This window comes from Bombus vosnesenskii, unplaced genomic scaffold (genome assembly GCF_011952255.1).
Source record: "Bombus vosnesenskii isolate JDL3184/JDL3185 unplaced genomic scaffold, Bvos_JDL3184-5_v1.1 scf7180000014954, whole genome shotgun sequence".
Taxonomy (NCBI): Eukaryota; Metazoa; Arthropoda; class Insecta; order Hymenoptera; family Apidae; genus Bombus; species Bombus vosnesenskii.
This window is the reverse complement of record NW_022883734.1, coordinates 3729-29465: the sequence shown is the minus strand read 5'-3', so window position 1 is coordinate 29465 and position 25737 is coordinate 3729. Positions and strand designations below refer to the sequence as shown.

At 35.3% G+C, this 25737-nt stretch overlaps 1 protein-coding gene and 1 pseudogene across 4 annotated transcripts; one reads left to right on the top strand and one right to left on the bottom strand.

Annotated features, from left to right (window-relative positions):
- The first annotated feature begins 1681 nt into the window (after positions 1-1681).
- LOC117240800 lies at positions 1682-7979 on the top strand (annotated as a pseudogene).
- A 3703-nt stretch (positions 7980-11682) lies between these two features.
- LOC117240799 (carcinine transporter-like) lies at positions 11683-22579 on the bottom strand. Of its 4 annotated transcripts, none has more exons than XM_033506832.1 (10): positions 22395-22450; positions 17222-17482; positions 16725-16920; positions 16137-16395; positions 14988-15180; positions 14776-14881; positions 13940-14043; positions 12998-13212; positions 12427-12602; positions 11683-11968 (listed from the first exon to the last, which is right to left on the bottom strand). In XM_033506832.1, the coding sequence occupies exons 1-10, from the start codon at positions 22448-22450 to the stop codon at positions 11750-11752; spliced, it is 1785 nt and encodes a 594-aa protein (XP_033362723.1). In that variant the 3' UTR covers positions 11683-11749. The 4 variants fall into 4 exon arrangements, with proteins under 4 accessions (XP_033362723.1, XP_033362725.1, XP_033362724.1 ...); XM_033506834.1 differs by lacking the exon at positions 22395-22450 and adding an exon at positions 19346-19749; XM_033506833.1 differs by lacking the exon at positions 22395-22450 and adding an exon at positions 17683-18190.
- Positions 22580-25737: the final 3158 nt, after the last annotated feature.

The following is a 25737-nucleotide window of genomic DNA, read 5'->3' as shown; positions in this document are numbered from 1 at the left end:
TCGATAAATATGTGAATCGGCCGCTACAATAGCCTCGTCTCCGACGCAGGAAGATGAGTTGGTCTTCGCTCGTCATCGTTGCCGAGGATAGGAGATGGTCGAAATAAGGAACGAGCTTACCTTACTGTCGTGCGGCGTGAGGTCGCGTGTATGTTAAGTTGTAAAATTCGTTGCGTTGATGATTGTCCAGCTGCGACGGAAGGCTGCGTGGTTGCGTTCCCTTGCCAATGGGATGTGCTTCTTCGAAGATGACGCGCCTGACGTCACTGGTTTCGCTGTAGTGGATGCTCCTGCTTCCGCTGCTGGTTTTGATAAAGTCACGTGGCACTGTGTGGTCACTGATAAGTGCACTCTTCACTGGCACGTAATCCGGCTCGAAGGACCAAAATGTTTCGATCATTCGTGGAGAGACGCGATCGCGAGATATCACGTCAACGAGAGTTGTAAGTTCTCGTTACGATTAAACAATCGACGCCACGAACTGATCGATTCCCTTATTTCGATTATGATAATAAGGGTAGTTCAATGAAATTTCACAGAATTAACACAACTAAATTAATGTTTATTGCAACAACTTATTAACTAGAAAGATATAAATGGAACAACAAAAAGAAATGTGACTACGTAATGCGCGATATAAGATATGTGTTGACTGTTTGGCTTCTCGAAACGTTCTGATTCTTTCTGGAAGGCGACCCCCACTACCTTCGGATCACGCCACATTCTTTTACGCCAGATAAAATAACGGCCACGAATCGACGTTTCTGGAGGTCGCCCTGCTTAATGAACCATGCGCTAGCCACTACAATGTTTGTTTTGCCGGGCAGCCGCGACGATCCGTCTGCGACATTATAGTGCCGCGACCGACAGTTAAGAATATGATCTATGGCAAGCCGCATGGCGTAACACTTTATATAAAGTAACTTCAAACTTTCGACACCGATTAACAAATTTTTATTTAAATTAAAACTGTTGGAACCGTCGTTCTATAAATATTTACGGTCTTTCGTAAAGCTGCTGACGATAGCATATAATGCAGTCATTATAAAAGAAGTCCTTGTTGGTTGCACGAACTTAGACGTAGGTGTAATTACTTGTTATGCTGTTTGCATCTTAACAGAGCTCGTTTATAGCGGAACATAAAATTAACCTTGTCATCCTTAATTATTTGTACGTCTCGGCGTATTAAATCACGAACATGAATCCGTTTATATAATATTGCATAAATCGGAAAGTGAAAGTTACAACTGTACAATAGACAGATATTTCGAATTGAACGTATAAATACGCACTTGGTAACTTCTTACGACTCAAGACATTTTTATCGAATATTTATTGTTATTATTATTATTTCTAATTTCTATTTCTGCTATTTTATCACTAAAAAAGTCCTACTTAAATCGGGAGATACTATCTTCTACTTAACAAATTTATATTCCTTCCACTATGAGAAATTCTCTAATCATATCCAAGAATTATGCAAACTACCTCTACTATTTTATTACTAAAAATATTACCAAAAGACTACAATTAACTAACCTACGACTCAGGTTCTCAATTCTGATGATATTAAAAAACTACGGAATTTATTACTCGACCTTTCGTCGTCTTCCTTATTCTCTTCACCTTCTATCGATTTTCCAACCACGCGGTGTTTTTTCATAACTAGCCGCAATCGTAAAGCCCTTTTCTGTTTCAGCTGGAATGGGTATGCGACCACGCATTCCTCGGCTCAGCAGCACAATCGGCCTTCTTCGTCGGCAGCATTCTTGGAGGCTTAATATTCGGTTACATAGCCGACCATTGTGGCAGAATTCCGGCGTTAGTTGCGTGTAACGCGGTTGGTTTCATCGCGTCTGTCGGCACTGCGTTTTGCAACAGCTTCTGGAGCTTCTGTCTGGCGAGATTAGTCGTCGGTACCTCGTTCGATAACTGCTTCAACGTGCTTTTCATTATCGGTGAGTCATCGAGAAAATTATAAGAGAGAAAAAGCTGTTGAGAATAGGAAAACTATAATTTATGACCTAATAATGAGGCACCGGTATCGGTCCCGTTTTACGTAACGATTAACTATTTATGACGTGTTTGAATAAATGTTTATTGCCCTATGTCGGTTTGTTTTTTCTTAAGTCAAATTTTTATTCGAATTTTACGATATCAATTTTAAGATATTTAATGGTAAATGATTTTACTGAAACTTTATATTTTGGAATTATATCTCGTAATTTGAAATTTGTTGTGTAATTGTATATCTAGTTTGGTATTAAAATTACATGTGTCTAGGGATACTTTAAGATATTTTATTTTAAACGACAGGATACTTAATTCTGTATACTTTTCTGGTATGAAATTGTATCTTTCGAGTGACCTATTTCCCTATGGAGAATAATCTTCGGTTATACCACGATTACTGAGGCACTCTCCGTTCGATATTGAGATGAAAGCAGTGTTCCTTTTAAAATTCTTTTTAATTCAAAACGATCTTACATTGTCGATGTTAATGATTTATAAAATCTACAAATAAGTCTGAATATTTGAAATTAGATTGGTAAAAAACGAAGAAAGGACAAACCTAAAGGAAATAAGGAAACAATATTATTGTATCAAATGAAGAAACGAAATTGACGAAACATTTGGGAAGATTTCTATAACGATGTAATACAATAACGATATCACGAATTATTCTTTCAGTGATCGAATATGTCGGTCCGAAATATCGAACTCTGGTAGCGAACATGTCGTTTGGACTTTATTTCGCGGCAGCCTCGAGTCTTTTGCCTTGGATCGCATATTGGATCTCAAATTGGAGGATCCTCAGCATGGTCACCGCGTGTCCTATGGTGGTTGCGTTTGTAGGACCATGGATTGTTCCTGAAAGTGCACGGTAGTTTAATTCCAATTTCTTTTTCATTATAAAAATATAATACAAAGAAATTTCGTAAGTAAATTAGTATGCGATAGTATAGTAGACATTTAATCTTACCTCGTCCTTTGGATTATTTTTGTATCTTCGTATCATCGGAAAATTCTTTAGAAATAGTCCTCAAAGAAATATAAGAAATTCCTTTTACGTTAAAGTTTCTCTTAAACATCAAAAGTCCTTTGAGACCGGACCATAAAAATTCCAAAATTATAGCTGAATTAAATTGGGTAATATTTTATCCAGCAATACATACTATCTTGGGATCGGTTATTACATCGATTCCTCTGTCTCGTAAATAAAACATAATAAAACATCTCAAGGTCAACATCTTTCTCTCGATAAGCCATCACATTTTTAGCTGTGCAAAATAAATGATTGATGCGTAACTAGACAGCTCTATTCAAATTTGCACAAAAAGTTTGTCGATACAAAAGGTTGGTGAAAGTGATGATTTTGAAAATTTCTTACAGGCTTTTATAACGTTTGCGTATTTCATATACTTCCGTAGTTGGTACATAACCAGTGGCAGGGTGGACAAAGCGATCGAGATGCTGAAAAACTTCGCTAAAGTGAACGGTAAAGAGGTGAAGCAAGAAATATTCGACGAATTTGAGAAAAGTTGCAAGGCGATGAATGAGAAGGATCAATCGCATAATCAATACACTGTTCTACATCTCTTCAAGCTGCCACGACTTGGTCGTATCACTATCATGCTCATCATTTATTGGTAAGTTAACCTTTCCATCATCAATCGAACAAACTACACAGCTAGAACTTTTTACTTGTAAATTCTCAGCAATGATTACAATATTATTTTAGAAAAAACTAAGACACCAGAGAAATTTATAATCATATACGAAAAGATATACAGAGTGGTTGGTAACTGGTGGTACAAGCGGAAAGGGGGTGATTCTACGCGAAAAAAGAAGTCGAAGATATAGAATAAAAGTTTTTCGTTTGAGGTTTTGTTTTCGAGAAAATCGACTTTGAATTTTCGCTCGGAAAAATTAAAAAAAAATTCTATTCTATATGTCGGACCTAGCCACGTGTGATGTTGCCTCGGAGGTGTCGATACAATGGGACATATATTGTATTAATAATCAAACTTCAGGCAGAAACTGCCTAGCAACGGCGTTTGGAACCTTGTCAATGCTTTCAAACGGGTATAGAAAACAAATGCAATCGTACAGCGAGAAAAATTCCACGAGGCTGGCATTCATGTGATTGCTTTGGAGAGTGATACATCGAGCATTTTCAACAATCGTATTTTGCGCCTAAGATTAGTTTACGTTTAGTGAAGAGTTATCCCGTTGACTGTGGATTCGTTTGAACCCAAAGACATTGTTAATAGTGTTCATTAAACTTATTATTCATACAATTTATTATTCTCTAATTTTATCATTCGTTAAACTTATTATTCATTAGACTTATTATTTGTTAAGCTTTGTGATAGTCCTGTATATACGTGTAAATATAATCTCGGCTTTGTGAAACAATGGTTAATTCACGTGAATAGTTGTTACAAAATTCTAACCATAACCCGACATATATTTTCGACTTCCTTTTTCGCGTACAACACCCGCTTTCCGCTTGTATCACCAGTTACCAACCACCCTGTAGATAGGAAAGGTATTCAATTTTATACTTCCTTTACGTTTCTTATATTTTCTTTGTTTTTAATACTACGATAATTCTGAATCATCCTGCATTTCCTAAAATAAAATTAACTAAGAATATGTTCTTAACTCTCAGCCTCACGATATTCCAGTCATATTATACCGTTAATTCAACCAAGTTACCAATCAGCCTCGACGCTACTTCCCTGTCTTTATAAAACCAGTATTAAAATAGACACAAATTACCATAAACTACATACAAACTACTCGAATGAACATTAAGAGAGTATATGGGGCATTTTATGTGGGTCATTAAGAACCTGCTTAAGTATATAATTAGCATCGATAAACGTCAAACGCGAGGGAACGAGTATGCGAAGGATTAATAAACGATCTTGAAGTCCAGCGTGATTTATGTATGACTCGGCTGATTTTTTCTAGGTTGCTGATGGTGTGGGTGTTCGACGGCCACGTTTGGAACATGAAACTTCTGGACCCCGACGTTTTCACGTCGTTCTCTTTAGCCTCCCTCACGGAACTTCCGGCCGCTGTTCTACTCGCCCTTTTCCTCGACAGATGGGGCAGACGATGGATGGGTTTCGCATCGATGTTCTTCTGTGGCATTTTCTCCTTCGTTGCCATCGCTACCCCCTCTGGTAACATTTTTTCTTTTTTTTTTTTTTATTTCTTGATAAATGACTTGTCAATCGATATTATTCAATAAAATAGCAGGAACGTGTGAATAGCAGTGAGAAAGCGGGGGTGAATTTTATAGAAAAAATCCGGTTTTATCGATCGACGGTCGTTTTAAAAAGCGCTTTTCTGAAGCTTCTCCAGCGAAAGCTTTGGGAGATTGAGAAATGAAAGCTCGTGCTTGATGCAAGAATAATGTTTTTGTTAGATAGTAAGGAGATAAGCGGTAGCGTTAGGGGATATCCGCGTTTTCAAGGACATTAAGGAGTGGAAAATAGACATTTTTTAATCCGTATTTAGAATAGAACGTTGTAGTTATAAAACAATTTACTATTTTTATTTCCTCATCTTGCAACAAAACTTTCCTTCGAATTCTCTTTTATCGTTTATAGACAACAGACTTGAACGACATAATAATATAGACCCGTATTATTTAAAATCGTATTATAGAGAATTTACAATTATACAATCCGGTCATTTTACTTAGTATTAATAATAATCGAATCTTATAAAATCTTTTTATACAAATATTCCTCTTCTCTTCTTTTCTTTTTCTTTTTCGCCTTTAAATCCTATTCCATTAACGATTGACATTTATTTCTCAACGTCACATACTCGACAGGGATGACATTTAATCTTTAATTGGACCATGCGCGCATCGGGCGTATGTATCGTGCGTGGAATGCGGCGATCGTGGCATTTACATATTTCTCAACTTATTCAAGGTTCGACAACGGTTGCCATGGCGATTATAGCGCGTCTTGGGGTGAATATCGCCGCGAATATTGGTTTCCAATATGCAGCGGAAATGCTGCCGACTGTGGTGAGGGCTCAGGGCGTGTCTTTGATCCATATCATCGGTTATATCGCCCACATTTTGGGACCTTACATTATTTATCTGGTAAGTGAATCGAAATTTCTGTTAACGACATCGTATTTCTACGATCCGAAAATTACTCAACCTCTTTTTTAATTTACGACTAATATTATCTGTTATTGAAATACGTTTTTTTAAGTTGGTTTAATTTGTAGAAAAATTATGTTCCTTGTCGGCCATGGATTCTTCTTGTGATCTTACGAATCACGGAAACAAGATAGATTTTCGATATATTTTCCTCCGTTTCGTTTTTTTGTGAAGGAAATGTAACTTTTCTATTGTCTGTAATTATTTACAGGTTTGCGATACTGCACTATAGCTTCGTTTCAAAATGAAACGAATGTTTGCAAAATCTCGTTACACAGGTAACACCAATGATCCTTTGTATATTGACAACTTCTTCAAATTCTGTCTTTAACCAATATTCTTTATTAATATTTAAAAAAATATTAAGTATACAGAAAATACGAAGAGGAATATTTGCGAGGACACTCACGATTATTGTGTGAGTTATTCTGTTCTGAATTATAAATTTACCTCAAAGTATACTATTATTTGTGTAATGTTATTACCGAAAATGAACTTATGGAAGTATCCATTTATTTCCCGAAAATCGAAGGGAAATTAAGGAATTAGCGGAAAGCGGAATTAGTCGCTATTACTTCTAGAAGAGGTATAGAGGGAGACGTCGAACGAGAGACGTAGAGCGAGAGAGAGACGTAGAGCGGGAGAGAGACGTAGAGCGGGAGAGAGACGTAGAGCGGGAGAGAGACGTAGAGCGGGAGAGAGAGACGTAGAGCGAGAGAGAGACGTAGAGCGAGAGAGAGACGTAGAGCGAGAGAGAGACGTAGAGCGAGTGACGGATAAGGGGAAGCGTATAAAAGGGAGAATATTTTTCGTTTAATTTAGGCTGACATTGATCCATCTTTACTGCTGGTTGCCCTCGGTTTGCTGTCTTTTATTACCAGAAACCCTACAGGAGGGTAATGACTTCGGCAAGGAACAAAGTTTCTGGTGGGTTCCGTGTATATCCTCGTAAGTATAGATTCTATAATATTCTTCCTCCGCCTTATGTCAATATAAATTTACTAATAATCGTTTATTTCAATTTGACAGGAGCAAAATGCTGAAAAAATCTTATAGAAAGAAGAAAGGCGTTTCAAATCCAGCGTTTACTGGCAGTATTCAAAAAATGGATTGTACTAGGTTATAGCGGTTAGATTTGGCGACGGCGCGAAATTTGCCAGTGGCGTAAAACTTGCCAGAGGCGTAAAACTTGCCAGTGGCGTAAAACTTGCCAGTGGCGTAAAACTTGCCAGTGGCGTAAAACTTGCCAGTGGCGTAAAACTTGCCATTGGCGTAAAACTTGCCAGTGGCGTAAAACTTGCCAGTGGCGTAAAACTTGCCAGTGGCGTAAAACTTGCCAAATTCGTTGTAAATATAGTTATTAAACCTGCGCGTGTGATGTTAGATGTTAAGATATTACGAACGTATTGAGATTCGAGAGCTATTGAGAGAAACTAGGAGGAAGTATCAATTATTGCAGTGAAAGAGACAAGAATCGTCAAATTACACAAGGTATACGTTTAAGCAATTAATTGACGCGTCATCGACGAAGTAGCTTTGTTGCACACAAGATAATTTTCTTTAAAGTGTATCTTTTTTTAATTGGAATGACTGTATAAAAATGTGAAGAAATTTAAAGAATTAAGAACGCGGCATTTAAAGTACGTTGCGTTCACATATTGCGATGTAATTATTTCGCGTACTATAACGTCGGTAAAGTGTTGGAAATGAGAAACGATTCAAGTATCTTATGTAAATGTACAATTAAATTCAGTATTGGATATACGTATTAAAGGAAACGATATATAAGGAAATAATATACCATAGTATTTATGCATCTTTCGCTTTAAAAATCGAAAAGAAAGATCTATATCTTTTTTTTCTTGCTTTTTTTTCTTTTCTCGTTGAAGGAATACTCTAGTTGAATTGATTTAACTATGAAATACCGTGAATAACAAAGGATTGCCACGAGACACGAAACACAAAAAGAGAGCTGTCTTCGCGCATTGTCAAGCTTTCAACTTGTCTCCTTTGTTACGAATCGCCTTTGTATCAATATAGGTGATTCATAAATCGCCGACACTTGAAATGAGAGTTTCGATCGACTTTTAATCCGAAGTGTATTTTGCGTTCGCTCGATCATCGTGGCTTTTTTTCATCATCCATTTATGCATCAACACGTTGAATGCTTTGAAAACTCTGAGATCTCTGTTATTTAATTTAAATATATACATACATATATATATGTCGGAGATGAAAGGAAAGCCGAAGCCTTTCCTTGGAAATTTTCGGAACATCCTCTAGTACCTTAGCTTAGATTTTATTATAGTTGTAATTGCTTAAGATTTGTAATAAGCGAGATTGGGTTCGAGGTGACAATCGGTCGCTGAACGTAGCCACGGTCACGGGATGGATGTTTTATCTAACGGAGGTCTGGAGTGGTTGTATGTGTTTTCCGAGAAATGTGGTTGTGGCGGTATGCGGCCTCGAGAGCGGGCCGAGCCACGTGTGATGTTGCCTCGGAGGTGCCGATGCAGTGGGACATACATTGTATTAGTAATCAAAACTCCAGGCAGAAACTGCCTAGCAACGGCGTTTGGAACCTTCTCGATGCTTCCAAACGGGTATAGAAAACAAAATGCAATCGTACAGGGAGAAAAATCTCCACGAGGCTGGCATTCTTGCGATTGCCTTGGAGAGTGATACATCGAGCATTTTCGACGATCGCATTTGCGTCTAAGTTAGTTTCGCTTAGTAAGGAGTTATCCCGGTGACCGTGGATTCGTTTGAACTCAAACATTGCTAATAGTATTATTTAATTTAATTATTCGTAGATCGTATTATTCATTAGGCTTAGTGTTTGCTAGACTTATTATTAGTTGTACTTATTATTTGTTAAGCTTAGTGATAGACCTGTATATACGTGTAAATAAAATCTCGGCTTTGTGAAACAATGGCTAGTCCACATGAAGAGTCGTCGCGCGCCCAAAATTCGAATCGTGATCCGACATATATATATTATTCTAATGAAACATCAAGATTGAAATTCTTTTATGATATTTTCTTTTTTATGATCTTTCAGTATTAATACGAGAAATATCTCTATTTGATATATTTAGATATAATAAGAATATTACTTCTAATAAGTATCCTTGAATCCGTAATTACTGATCATTCATAAAATGGAATGCATTAAAACAATTAATTGCTAAGCGTTCATTAGCTACCATCATACCCAATTGAGATTATAAAATGAAAGTTGTAGGATCTTTTTAAGCAGGAATTTTTTTTAATACAAAGGATATTAACATAATGTTAGACATTCTTCCGAAATTGTTCTGTTTAAATCCAATGGAAAAAGCAGTAAATAATTTATAGAATTACATACAAATTTTAGAAGAAAAATTGATAGATAATGAGTTAATTTTGAAAATGCTCAGGTTTAAATGTTACTTGAAACAGATCGAAACTTCGTCACGTGTTCAATTAGAAATAGTAAAATTCTGATTCGTGAAGAGACGCGAATATTTCCAATCTCGTTCCTTTCGATCCTCCGACCTGTTCGTCTTAAGCGCACAATCTCCGTTATACCACCTTTAAACAATGATTCTAGCAACTAGAATCATTCGATCGTTAGAATCATTCGCGTACTTATGAGACTAGCCCCTGCTTTCAGTTACCGATTAAAAAGACATACTACTGTTCGTCGCAAGTATCAGCTATCGTTCCTCAAAACCTGAGATTCTTTGAAATATTCCTACGCTAGAGATTCAACTGTACATAATTGTTCAAGGCTACAAGTTAGTTCGATCCTCGTGATGCAATGGATAATAATTCGATCGTCTGGAAAATAATTCTGGACGAGAGAATTCTCATTTAAGCCTTGACGGTCGATGATTTTGTAAATCACGTACGATATCGCAATCAGGAATGAATTCTTTTATATTTTTAATCTTGAAATTACACAGGGCCAATACATATTAAGCTGAATCGCAAATAAATATTAAGGGAGTCTTAAGGAGTTATAATATCGACATTTCTTATCAATACGATAGTGATATAATAATGTGATATAGTACAGAGTGTTTCGTAACTGATGATTCTTCGTATTTTCGAGAAAATAAATTTTGAATATGTTTCGTGAATGTCGTGTGAACACGAGTTGACAAAGCTTCAGAATTTCATTCTCTCGAACGTCGTACGAAAATCTCTCGTTCTATATTTTCAACAGATCCTTTCACATAGTATTATCCTGTACCACTGGTTATTAACCACATTAACTAACCACTGGTTATCACAGTATCAATTACCAGACACCCTGTATAATACAGAATATTACTTCAAATATCCGTATAATGAAGCATTTCATTTTCTATAATTAATTATAATTAAGTTCGGCTGTTAAGGGTTAATACATTGTAACATAAGTGATCGTTATCGTAGAACTCCTAATTATAGGATGGAGTTAGATTAGACGTATAATGATGAACGAGGATCATCGAGCATTAATGTATTTAATTATAGAGATATTTAGCAGTTTATTTTTGTTCGGGGGATTCGTCGATGTGTGTGCAAATAAAAAGTAGAATTGTTTCTTATATTAAGGTTTATGGAAGTTTTATTCGGTGAATCAATCTTATGGACGTGAGTGTATACGCGAATGTATACGTGAGTGATGATTATGAATACTATGAATAGGTTTCTTCAGATTGATTGCGTTGTTATTGGCACAACGACGAACACTGATCGTCATACGATGGCACGATTTGCTTACAATATTCTTTCCTTTCTTTTTTTCTTCTTCCTAAACCATAGAAACAGTCAATTAGAGTTATTTTTTTTTTTAAATGTACGCTCAACTCGTTTTAGATAAATAAAAGTCCAGCAGTTGGTGCTGAAGAAATTATAACAATAATTTAAAAAGTCTTCAAGCTTGGATTTTATTAATATTGTACGTTATTTAAAATCGTACAAAAAAATATAACGAATAGATAAATAATCGTTAAAAATACGTGGATAATCGTTCAAAAGATATAAAACTGTTTCTTTTCACAAAGACAAATTATCTAAACGTACTATTTTTTTAAATAAGATTTTGTCCAATATATTCCAGTGAAAAATGTTAAAAACATTAAAGGAATCAAAAATTTAAATCTCCCTAATTTATTATTTACGTAATTAATAAATTACGTAATTATTAATTTACGTAACATTTTCGATATTATTCTACGTAATATCTTTGAATATCAAATTAGCACCAACCGCTGAACGATTCGAACGTGCGTAACGCAAGTGAAAATTAGCATTAAAATTATAAAAGCTCTTAAAAGATAATAATAAAAATTATATAGGAACACGATTTCTAAGCTCGCTCTTTTTAGAATTAAGGCTTACAAATTCTTAAACGTAAACGATAAAAATAAAAATTAATGTAGGAGAATAGAAAAATAATATGTTCCGATTTTTTCTCGTACAAAAATCGTCGGACCGATCCGCTTGTAATATTGTTACTTCTAAAAAAACACGAATCCTCCTTCGTGTTTTTTAATTGAATTATTATTAAAAATCAGATAATTATCGTTCACAGGAGTGATAGTGTTGATGTCCATTGAAGTGTGTCTTATGGTAGCAAGGCAACGACCAGAAATGTTGGTCCCTTCCGAATTCTTCGCCTTGCTTGATAGTCTGAGGAAGATTCTGGCCGACAGTTTCCGGCAGGAACAAAACCAGTGCAGCGCCAAAAAAGGATACCGTGCTGATAATGAGCATTGGAAATCCCTCCCAAATTGCAGCCTAATGAACAAATATTAATTTATATGAGCAAAGGTTAAATACCATGAAAATCTGGTCAAAGTATTTCTCATTTAAAAAGTTTCATTAGAAAGTTTCAACCAATATAGTTTCATATCTTAAGTTATTCCATCATTTTTTATTTTAAATTTCAATTTTTTGATTAAAGATCAGTTAAAGAAAAGCGTTGGTTGCAACTTCCAAAACGGGCTTTCTAGAAAGTGAGAAATATTTTGATCAGATTTTTATAATATTTAACTTCTTCAGGAAACAACTTGTTTTAAGGTAAGAAAAAAACTATTTTACATTTTCATGAGAAAATTTACATGAGAACTTTTTCATAATTTCTAATAGCGCTTATTGTATCTTTTGGAATAAATTAAAGAGAAGTTGAACGTGGATGTACTTAGCGGTGTTTCAAAAATGTTGTAACAATAACAGTAGTATAAATATTTATTTACCGAGTCAGTGATATATGGCGCCAAAGAGTGTGCAACTATTCCGAAAATATGAATGAAAGATACGCCCTGCGATCTGACTGGCGTGGGCAGAAGTTCTGCTGCATACTGAAGACCAACATTGGCTGCCATGTTCAGACAGAATCGCGACAATATTGACATTACTAATTTCGCGAGCACTGGGGAATAAATTAAAAAATACAAAATTAATCCTGGGTTCACAATACTTGATTGTAAGTTTAATTAAAAATATAGTCCGATCGAAGCTTAATCAAAATCAAATTAAAATTTTACACAAACTTTAAACTTCTATAAATCTCCAAATTCTAGAAAACCAACATATAGAAAATTATTGCTTCTAAAATGTGCACACCTCTTTCAATTTCGCCACTAAATTAATTCCTAATAATTCCTAAATTCTAGTTCCATCAAAATAATTATTTTCCAAGATTAATACCTTCGACGTTGCCAAAATTCTTTTACATTCATCATCAACTTAATTTCAGATTTTTCTCAATAATATGTCATTATAATCGTTTTAATTTTACTTTAATAAACAGATCGATATATTTACTGGAATGCAGCATAAGTTCAGCGATACTGAGTACACAGGTCATTGTCATCGTGAGAAATCTGCAGAGTCTACGACCCCATCGGTCGAGCAACAGGGCGAGTAATAACCCAGCTGGAAGTTCTGTGGCACAGGCGATCGAGAACGACACGAACACCGAGCTCTGGATAAGTTTTAATGAATACACGTGACCGTCGAAAGAGATCAGGGTGAAACACCTGTAATATCGTAGAATAGATTTGAATTAGAGGTCGGTTGAAAATAGAAAAAAACCGTGTACGTCGTCTTCCGTGGTTTGTTTACATCCAAGAGCGCCTAGTAGCAGCGACGCGAGAAAGGATAAGCAGCGTCAAAACAGAGGTACGGTTTCATATTTCAAGGAATGGCAATCGAGAGGCCAGAGTATGTGAGCCGAAAAGTGTGTATGTGTGTGAGAGGACGAGAGCAAGAACGAGCACGACCGGGCAGGATTGTGTTGCGAGAGTCAGAGCGAATTGAGTCGTTGAAGAGTAGAGTCGTTAGAGCTAATTGAGTCGTTGAAGAGTAGAGTCGTTAGAGTTTTCGAGTCGTTGAAGAGTAGAGTCGTTAGAGTTTTCGAGTCGTTGAAGAGTAGAGTCGTTAGAGTTTTCGAGTCGTTGAAGAGTAGAGTCGTGAGAATTGATAGAGTTGTTAGAGAGAGAGAGAGTGTGTGTGTTAGATTCGTTGTGACGAGAGTGATCAAATAACTGTAAAGTTATTTGATATAGATACGAGTATTGCATTTAGTTTCCGTTAAATATCGTTCTCTGTCCAATTTATATTTGTATATTCAATTTAATATTAATAAATTGTAAGTAATCGAAAAAAAAAATTTCTATCCTTATTTTTCGATATTACACACCTACAAGATTGTATCGGTTATTTATGAAGGTTTTCTCGCAACATGAACTCGTATCTTATACTTGCCAGAATGCAACTAGAAGAATAGTGTTTCTCGCCAACCGTGGCGTTTTGAACAGATCGAGCAGCGTCGCTGATTCTTGAATTTTGTCCGGTGCCTCCATGTTACTCTGCAAGAATTTATTTCGAGAATAATTAACGAAAGATATAATACGAGTCGTGCCTTTAGACCTTACACAGTTCAAAATTCATAACACACTGAAAAGAAATTTTATTTTCATTTTATTCGTCATTAATAGATAGCACGAACAGTGGCACTTTGCATTCTGTTTTATGGAATTAGTCGGCATGGCTTTTGATATCGAGATTTATTAATATAATGGATGGTTGGTTGATTAAATACTTTTCTGATCCGAAATACAGTCGGAAACAAAACTAAGTGGATTAGTGGAGAAAATGTAAAAATTCATTTCAATCATTTGCTGAACTATCTGCATATTATTAGAAGGAAATATAATAAATAAAACTCAAGTATATGAGGCTGATACTAATTTGATTATACTTTCTTCACATCTATTTCCATTAACTATAGCAGCTTATTTTTATCCCCGATTGTACTTGTAAATTGTAAATATTTTATAATTTCTATATAAATTCCCAGATTTACTTCAAATTTTGTACGAGATCGATATAATACCACAATGGAATCGCGACAGTCAAGTTTCATTTCATATTTCATTTTTCATCGCGTTTCATTTTTAAAACCTGTCTATGCATGTTAAAATACATTCGCGAGTCTGTGTGTTTTCGACGTGAATCAAATATATCTGTCAGCACAGATTCAAGTATTGTACCGTATGATTTCGCGTAAGCTTTCTAGAATTCTATTTGATCGAACTTACGACGAATATATCGTAAATACGCGAGTCTGGATTTCTACGATTGATCCTAGCTATTCTCCGTAGTTTCTCAACAACCTTGTCCATCATCCCGTTGGAAACGTACCATCTTGAACAGAGCAAATACGAGTGATATGGATCGATAAGTAAATTTGCATAAATCTCAAAGCGCAAGTTGAGAATTCGAATAATCGAACGATTAGAAGTTTACTTACCGGGCGCTCTCGGGAAGAATCCACGGTGTGATAGCGACAGATAACAGCGGTATGGCAGTAACGTAAGTAAAATATCTCCAGTTCGCGATATAATAGGCTATCCATGGTAAAATTGTACTGGCCACTGCGAAGTATACGCCAAAGGCGATATTCACGACCAACGTTCGTTTCGAAACAGCCATATATTCGAGAACTGTGGGATAATTGATCGTCGATGACTCTCGGAATAACTGATTATTATATCAAGATACTTAACGACGATTATTCTTTATGTTGCAGTAATAGAACATGGAAGATTTATCGAGTGAAACCCGTTATTATTAATATGGAGCAATTGATGACGAGCCGAATGAACGATACCATCAACATAATTGTAGGATAATTGTAAGATTATAAATATAATTCCGATTTTAAATTAATCCGTTTACTCTGCAAACGTGAATGTTCCGAGTTTGAGCTGGTCCGTATAACAAAAAGCGCTACATAATGCACGTGTTTTGCTTGTAACGTATTTAAACGAAAATTTTGTGATAATTTTCATTTCGAACGAATATACAGAGTGGTTGGTAACTGGTGGTACAAGCGGAAAGGGGGTGATTCTACGCGAAAAAAGAAGTCGAAAATATAGAATAAACGTTTTTCGTTCGAGGCTTTGTTTTCGAGAAAATCGACTTTGAATTTTCGCTCGATACGCGTGCACTTTATCGCGTCTCGTTATAACAGATCTCACTGTAGATCGTTGTCTCGATGGAAGAATTAAAAAAAAAATTTGTATTTTATATTTTCGACTTCTTTCCGCTTGTACCACCAATTACCAACCACCTTGTATAACTCGATTTAAGAATATCAAGATATAACTATCCTCGACGACATGAAAATCGATGAAACGATCTTTAACAATAACAAAATCAATATATTCATCTCTGGTGGTGGCAAAAGCTCTTGAATCAAGAACTCGAACCGTATAGTTCAATCGAGTACAGCAACGTCAAAATTATCTTCGAGGAACAATTCATCAAAAATTTCTCACGCAACATCATCTTTCACGTAATAGAAACATTGACTTCATACTAACGTTATCTCTCGCGTGACTGAAACATTGGCTTATCGGTCGAACCTCTCGCACTTTCTACTTCGTAGAAGGCTTACCGATAATCAGAGGAATGTTGATACAGTTATCGAACGCCAGTCCAGTGAGAAACCTACAGACGGCGAATGACCAAAAACTATTTGCGCTGGCAGTGAAAATGGAGGCAAAAAGGGCGATACCATTGCAGAACATTAAAGCTGGGATACGACCCTTGTGATCGGCGATCCAACCGACTAGGAAACCACCGATGATGGATCCGCAGAAGAAGATGGCCTGCGCCGTTGATACGAGGTATTCTCGGTCGCATACCCAATCTAGCTAATCACCAAGGTTAAGAGTTAGTCAGCGAAAAACCAGATTCATATTTTTCAGAATATAATTTTAATCCTGCTGCGGTCTTCGAATTTTTATATCTCGATTCTGCTCGCAGTTCGATGAATGAAAGAGTTCTTTATGCTCTGAAAAAAACGTTCGCGTAAAATTGGAACGAGGAATCATCCGTACTAACAATTATCGTCTTATACTTTCTTTAAACTTAAGAAATTTACTATAACAAGGTTAGATTAGATCGGAAATGACCCAAAGAACGCAGCAGAAGTGTAAGAATTTCGAAGCATGCGATTCAGACAACGATGTGAATACTTCACCTCAGTTCCTATACTAGGATATGGAATCTGCGTAAAATTATACTCCCATTGAGTACATTTTATCGTTTTGTTTGTTTGGAAGCCCGATGAGCTCAGGCTCTTATCGCTCTTCAACAGCTCTGTGAAGTTTACGTCCTTCCGTTGACATTGTTCGTAATAAGGATAAACGTTCGTCACTGGAATCGCTATCTTAATCCTAAACACCCCATACGATAGATGATTGATCATTTTAATTATTAAAATAAGAACCAAAGTCCAGACAGAGTAATCCAAAAATATCTTGTATCTTATCGTGAAATTTTTCTACAATATTTTCTAATAATTTTCGAAATGTTCGAAAATTCGAGAAATTCCAGAAATCGCGATATCTCGCATATTTTTCACAATATTTTAAAGTCACTTTCTACGAACAATCAAAAATATCGTTCAAAGTTTAAAGGAGCTTTCGTTGCTACGTATATCTCCTTTTCTTTCTTTCCTTCATTATACACACTTACCTCTCTTCTTCGGTGAAATTCGAGTTTACTAATTCGTCTATCCTGCACCAGTGTTCCGTGGGAATAATCGTAATGAAAAATTGCGAGAAATACAGAAACGCGTACGTCGCGCCATAAGGTAGTAACGACAATAACAACAGCCATTGATATCTCCCGTAGTCACCGACATACGGCAGAACATCATCGAAACTTTCCAATCTTGGTCTCAATCGAGTCGCTTCAGTGGGCAATATAGAGTTACTCTTCTCGTCCTTCATTTCGCTGAAACAGAATCCATCCTTGATTTCCAGGCGTAGCAGTATAAAAGTCGTATAACAAAGTTTTCAGTCTTCTAGTCTTTGAAATAAATGTCATTCGGCAGTTCCTTTGATGTTTCACATTCTGTAATTCCAATTACAATGCTCCTTTCCTCTCCCACAAACAGGAAATTATTTTCTGACAGAACGCAGGAACAATCTTACCCGTCATTCACGTTTTCCCCTTCCATAGTTCGAGCAGCAAAGTCTCAATTATGATTTTAGATTTTGAAAGGCAACGGAGATGAAAGAGGAGACCCGATATGCTGATCGAAAGACGTTCTCGGAAATGAACTGAAAGAACGAGCGAAGTCCGGCAACTGTTCGCTTTGTTTTCGATTCGGTTAAACGTTAAATTAAGTGTAAATGTTTGCTCGAGTGCCGGCCAATTACTGTGCCGGGAGTCAAGTGAATCGTGACACGCGACTCGTTCAAATTGAATTGCATACGAACCACGCTCGCGAGATCATCTTTAAAAAGGGCTGATTCGGTATACGCGGCGATGTCAACGTGATATCTACATGTCTGAGGAAAGTTTCGACGAAAGAAATAGCCTCGAGTGCTGGTTAATGGTGTTCGAGTTATCGTTTGGATATCGATATTATAGATTTGCAAATGAGATAGAAGAACCGAAGGAAAGTTTGTCGACTCTGTCATATTTAATTAAATGCAGGAGAAAAATTAAATGGAATAATTTTCTGATTAATATTGTTTCTTTATTACTCGTAATCCTCTTACCCGGCGACTTAAGGGTGACTTCCGGTTACAGTGCTTAACTAAACTAAGTTTTCGATCAATATATTGAACTCTATTGGAAAATAACCGAGAAAATTTTAAGCCATCGAAGGCTAAGAATAAATGAAATAATTGAAGGTTTTTCAAACCTGTTTTAACACTAATATCAGGGACATAAGAAGATGGTACTTCTGATGTATCAACGCAATTATTTGATTATTTACCATTCGTTAAAACAGACGGTCTTAGGGACTGAGGTGGTTAATTAGATATTGAAAAATTAAAAGAACGATTTCCAAGTTAAAAGTAAAATAATATATCGATCTTTCGCAAAATTTTTATATCAAATTGTTCATTTTCGTATCAGATAGAGCAAAAGGTTAAACTGATATGTTTACTTGAAAATGGATTCAGGGAAATTAATCATTTGCCAATTAAATTTAAGCGAATACGTGAAACAATATTATCATATGGAATAAACACGGAAACGAAATAGCTGACAGAAGAACCATCGATTTCGAGACATCGATTAGAATGACTAATGTCATTGTCAGGAGCGAGAAAGTGGTCGAGTGCTCGAAATAACTGACCTGTTTGGAAAATACGACAACGAGAAACGTTCGTGTCTACGAGCCATCGTGTCTACATAATAAATACTTGCGTGTGTACGTCTACACAAATGGCGGCATTTTTAAAATCAAAAATAGAGTATATTACCCTTGATCGTCCAAACGAAACAATTGCTTATAATTACAAGACATTTGATACAGGACTTTGAGAAATCAATATGCTACAATTTGTTGGAAACATTTAGCTTGCGCATAAATCACATATGAGCCAAACTCACGCGACTGATAACGTTACATTGCACTGAAACTGAGGACTCGATCGATTCTCAAAATTCCAAATACAATCTTTTAAATTAATTTTCACTCATTATCAAGAATCCAATCAAAATTTCTTTTTCCTAATTTATTAGTAACATTCTTAGGTAGAACTAATAATTATCGCTTCTCTTTTATAAACGATTATCAAAGCGAAAAATTAAATTCAGTCTATAGAAGAAAATGAATACAGAAGTTGAAACCCTTACCTGTCACCAAACGATTCTTCTATGTCTAATTAACGATAGTCTCACGACGTCAAAGTGAAACTCCAAACTGATCGTTTCTCGTTGCTCTTTGTTCAAAATATCGATCACGATTAATCAGGCACTACCAACCACATCCACTAATATCACTGTCAGATCGATTAACAGCAAGTTATGAAATTAGTAATTAAGGGCACCCTCGATCAAACCATTTTTCTCTCTCAACGTCACACTAAATCATGTCAAATGTATCTTTCCGTTCCAAATGTCGTCGACTAACTTCCAACGAACAAAATGTCTCAATACACTAAGTTCGATACCTTCGTGTTCTTTGTGGAGATAACCGAAGAATTTTTCCGTTATTGTAGCATTTTCGTTGCTGCTTCTTAATTTAAAAGTAAAGAAATAAAATTAGTTTGAAAATGCAATTAAAGTAATTCACGTGGGTTTCTTTGAAGACGGCGGAAAATCGATGATAAAACGAAATAGAAATAGAAATAAAATAAAATAAAATAAAATAAAATAAAATAAAATAAAATAAAATAAAAGAAAACAAAAGAAAACAAAACAAAACAAAACCAAAACAAAACAAAACCAAAACAAAACCAAAACAAAACAAAACCAAAACAAAACAAAACAAAACAAACCAAAACAAAACAAAACAAAACAAAACAAAACAAAACAAAACAAAACAAAACAAAACAAAACAAAACAAAACAAAACAAAACAAAACAAAACAAAAAACAAAACAAAACAAAACAAAACAAAACAAAACAAAACAAAACAAAACAAATCAAAATAAAATAAAATCTGCGATTAAACGAATAATTAATACATGTTATTTTGAAAAGGAAATTGGCGATAAAATAGGCGAAAAACAGTTTCTATTAAAAAGGTTATACGAATAATCAACGCAGTTTGCTTCGAAGCAAAATTAGAATTGGCAATCGAGCGTATGATTGACGATTTATTTGGAAAAGTTAGCGGAATCAATGACTAAACAAGCGAGATTTCGTTAAACACACGATTTCCTTCGTAAAGAAAGAAAAAGTAGATTTGTTGATTACACGAATAATCGCTACAGTTTATCTCAAAGAAGAAATAGCGCGGATGGTCAAACAGGCGAGAAACAAGGTTTCTCCGGGAAAAGAAAATAAAATAGCTGATCGAGTAAATAGTAAATACAATTTACCTTGAGAAAGAAGCAGACTCGAGCGATCAACACTGTTTCTCTCGAAGAAACGCTAAAATTAATGGTCAAACAATCAAAGTAAGTAATTTTTCTCGGGGATAAAGTAGGATCAGTAGTTAAATCAACAAGATTGGTATAGCTTCCCTTCAAGAGACACTGTGATCAATATTTATACAGGCAGTCACGGAATCTCCCTTTCGACTGATCCAATCATTGAGTGAAACGATTGTATTCGATGAAATTTTCCTCGAAGATGAAGCAGAGTCGCAGATCCTTACGTAAACGACCGATCAAGTTTCCACGGCAATAAACCTAAAGTCCCTGGCTAATTGAAAATATAAAGGAGACACGACCACATTTCCATTTAAAGAAATGCAATTGTTAGTTAAACAACGATAGGATTTTCTTATTCGAAAAGAGAGGAGAAAAACGTCCGATGTTCACGAAGTCGTGTACAAATATGAAGGGGAAACCGGCTCGCGTATCGCTGATATAGAAGCTTGCTTAGCGAAGACGAACACGATACTCGGTGACACGTGTTTGCCAATAAAAAAGGAGAGAATCGAAGAGAAACGGAACCAAAGGAAGAAACGTTGATTGACAGTGGAACCGGCGAAACTAGAAATAGTTTGGAAAACACGATTTTCCGATCGCGAACATCGAGGACCACGTGCTCGCGTTGCCATTGATCGAACTCCATTTAGGTTTGCGGCAAATCGTCGCAACAGCGACGTTGGTAGAACAGAGACACAGAGTTCTTCTGTCTCACAAAAAGCAAGGTGCATACATATGTATTTCCTTGTTTCTCCAAAGCATAGTGGCGCCACGCCGGAAACCGGTTGTCCGAAGCCAGCCATACTTTTCAATGGTGTTGAAATGAATTGTATTGTCGTCTTGTCGCGTACTAAAATTGCGATATATGGACGGTGTTAAAAATTGACGTTGAAACACAACTGATTTTTGCAATTTAAATAACGGATGTATTGAAACGAATTCAGTGGATTTTTCAGGTAAATTTGTCGTTTGTTTTACCGGGTTTGATCTTGGATCGACTCTAGTATATTTTTCATATTTAATTGAAATGGGGAATTGCGTTATGTTATTTGTTGATACTCTGTAGGTTAGAAATGTTAGCATCGTTATTTTAGAATTAATATTTACAAAAGGCATAAATGTAATTGAATTCTAAAGAGGATTAATTAAGAATGCTCAAGCTTTTTGTGAGATTGGTTTTTTCTTGCAAGCTACCTCTATAAATTAGACCTCTCCTGAAGGGACACGTAGTTTCGTCAACCGGTTTCTTCTAACAAGATTCGTAGAATTAGCTTTTTGCGAAGGGACTGATTTATGAATATTGTTTCTTCTGAAAAGACTGCTTTGTTACCATAAAAAATCAAGGACAGGTTTTCGTAGTTTATATTCACCGAAATATTCACACACACAATAATTTCGAACAGTACGATTAACAAATTACTAGATATGTCTGTACAAATTTCACCTTACGCTCGAAGATACAACCAAAGCGAAAATTAAATTTCCAAAATCAAATATCAAGAACAGTAAATAACTATATGCAGAATATTCTTCTAGCGAAAGACAGACAGTCTCTACTCAGTATGTACATAGGAAGAGAAAGATACACACTACATTCCAAACACATGTCCAAACACAGGAATGACCTCGTAACTTACATAACACCACAACTGAAGAAATTACACCATATAACATTGAATGTGACGGATGTAATATGGCACATCAATTATCGAACAAAAAGTTTCATAAAATTCAAATTAAAAGAAATATGGGATCGCGAAACACACAACGGGTGTGCATAAGTTATGTACGTAACTTCCAACTTACACACATGCAATAGGTTTAACCGTTACTGGCGTTGATAATAACAGAAGCACAGTCATGGATCCGTTACCATATCTAGCGTTGTTTCAACGAGTTCATTCCCACTTGATTTAGTGTCGCTCCTAACCGCTGGTTCACGCAACAGAGAAGGATAAAATGAACCACGACAGATATACAATTACATACTTACGTACTATATGGTTCAAAGTCTATAAATAATATTGTAGACGGTATAATTAGAGGCCTTCTGTACTATTTCCGCACGCAGTAACGTCCTAAACGTATACACGGAAAACTTTAAATCGTAGCACAATTGAAGCCAGAAGAAATTTTAAAGTGAGCTAAAAAATGAAAAACAAGCCGAAGATTCAAGAATAACAGAATTACACTGGAAACTCTATTTGGGTGGGGGGAGGGAGGGGGTTGCGTTTGAAAATCGATCGCGTATTACGCGGTAGGTAGTAGTTGACTGATATGATTGGGGTAATAAATGTCATTACGGATTATTTGATATCACTTTTGAATAAAACTTTTTGAATAAAATTCAATGTCAAGATTTATTCGTTATCGATACTTATCTTGTTTACAGTAGATTGTAGAATCGAGATATTCTGTTCGTAATTTTTTATGAAAATGTTCTTCGCTTTGATGAAGAATTTTTATTTTTAAAATGATATAAATGTGATATCTCGACGATATAAACGATGCTTTTCTTTATCTGTATATAAACTAAGCAACTTCTAGTTTTATAGATTTTTACACAAAGTTCGTCAAAATCATACGTAAGAAATATTTTCTTTAGATCTTGTACCGATTTACTGAATTACATATAGTAAATCATGCTAATATTTAATAACTAAATATAACTAAATATAAGTAATTATATTAAATAACAAACGGGATCACAATATTGTTTATGGGTACAGAGACCTTAGAAAAATTATGATCGTAGTCACGTAATTACATTGGTTCCTCAAGAATCCTGTCTACCTTGATAGATCATTAAGCAACGTGACTGGAATCGCATTGCGTCGTCGAAGGAAAATTTTTTATCTTTACTTTGTTGTATGAAAATGCTTTCACTGACTGTGTAGAGGTCGGACTGAGGGAAATCTGTGTTCGCTTCTGGTTTCCATAACAGTAGAACGATGGATCTTGAATAATAGATACATTTCTGTTATGTATTATAAACACGTAACTAAAGAGAATTCCATAATATTACCCAAAAACAGTTCATTCAATTTTAATTTCTGACCAGAAGAGACGAGAAATTTGCTAATGGAAAATTTTCATTTTTAAAATGCTTTACATTTATTAATACTCTTTTTTCGAAAACGATACTTATCGTACCATCTAATACTCAAAGATCAAAGCCTATCACAGTTTTCTGTTCCATCTTTTTTAAATGCTTAAAATATTAAACCTAAATTTAATATTTTTTATCATTTTATTAACACGAAATCTGTTATTAATTATTTACTGTAATATTGTACAAATATTTCAGTCTTCATTTTGCCATACTAATACATAATGATCGTGATCTATCTTGATCATCTATCTTTTCCAAACTGATAATGTATTCCTTCATGGAATTTACCAGTTTCACTTCCTTATTGTTCATTTATCACCTAGTATCGGTAACAGATTATGTTATACGTGTTTCGTCGGCAAAACAAACAGAACTAAAGGATCTAAGAATCGCTCAGTAAGTAACAATGCGATTATGGCTGATTTCAGACAATCTGCGGCATTAAATTTTCTCACGTTGTCTCGTAACGATCGTGATTTTCCTTCTGATCCTTCAGATTAAACGTCCTTGAACATCGTTAACTAAATCATGAATTTATAACGAACCCCATTTTTCATTATTTTTTAACAAGATTCCAAAAGATATGAAAAGTAGACAAAACGGAGAGTTTATCTGAACATAATATTTATCGAATAAATCGAAATTTTATTACACGTATTTAAATATTTAAATAATCTATCATTCGAGTGTGTAATTTGTAATTATAAAATTTTATAATTCGTAAACTCGTAGAAGGCAATTAAAAACTCATGAATACACAAGTGTGTGTCACTTCATGTATGTACTTGTTGTATCGGGTATTTATGACATTCAAATAATAATATCTACATTTAGCTTTCGAAAATTAACTTGCTAATACGAAGCGTATTTACCTTCATATTTTATAATAAACTTAATTATTTCGTTAGCAATGAAACATGTGCGTCTCGCAGAAATGTAAAAAATCGTAGACAAATATAATGTTCCTAGTTTTACTTAACTTCTTAATTTTATTTACAATGATTATTGTAACGAAGTGTCTTGAAGTGGCAATAACTCAAATTTAATCCAATTTTTACGAACGCATAATCAAACTCGAATTTTATTATTTAAGATATAGTTCATTCGAGTAACTCTGAAACGTAATTAATTAAAGCTTAGAAACGAAAGATTAAAAACATTTAATCCCCAATGGTGTATCTATTCCACTCTATATTAATATTAAAAAAACATACAAATCGGCGTCAAAAGATGTCAATATTTACAATCATAAAAATCGCCACGTTAAATCATCTTTTCACCTACTAATCCCACTCATAACAGCACACTCACCAAACAAACTATCAATGATCGCAAACGAGTCACAATGCCTTTCACATTTTACGTAAGCAAAAAAAGAATACAACGATCGTGATAGAAACTTTACAAGTGTCCCATTTACATATGTGCGTGTCTGTGTCAAGACTGCAATCAGTAAGATTAATCTCGTCTGTCGTCGACAACATGCTTCTCCGCAACCTTACTAGTTGGCACCGAATAATGGTACAATCGTCTCGTAACATGTATGATTGATAACTCGTCACGCTAGAGGGGCATATTCATTACTCGTCGCTTCAGATTGCATCACGTTAATATTAATTAGCGACAGAAACTACGATAAAGGTCGCGAACTCTCGTATGTTGAACCTTAACATTGGGGCAGTGAACGATATTTATGGAGTAGAGATGATATAGCACTGCACGTACGTAGCTGTGCGCATAGCATCGGATTCCATTGACTGTTAAGGGAATTAAAATGAGAAGAGAGAAGAATTTTCCATAACGATGCTACTAAACGGTATCGAGAAGAATCATTTCGTCGATGGTCTACAATAAAAGATTATAATACGTACTTGAGGCGGATAAGTCTCCTACGTGAAAATTACATTGAAGAAGAAGAAGAGAAAGAGAGCGATATAGAACCATGCGTTCCTTCAAGAAAAAAGAAGAAAAAACCGACTAGATGAAGTAAGTAGTTCGCAAAAATATAACGTATCGTACCTTCGTGACTTTCCATAC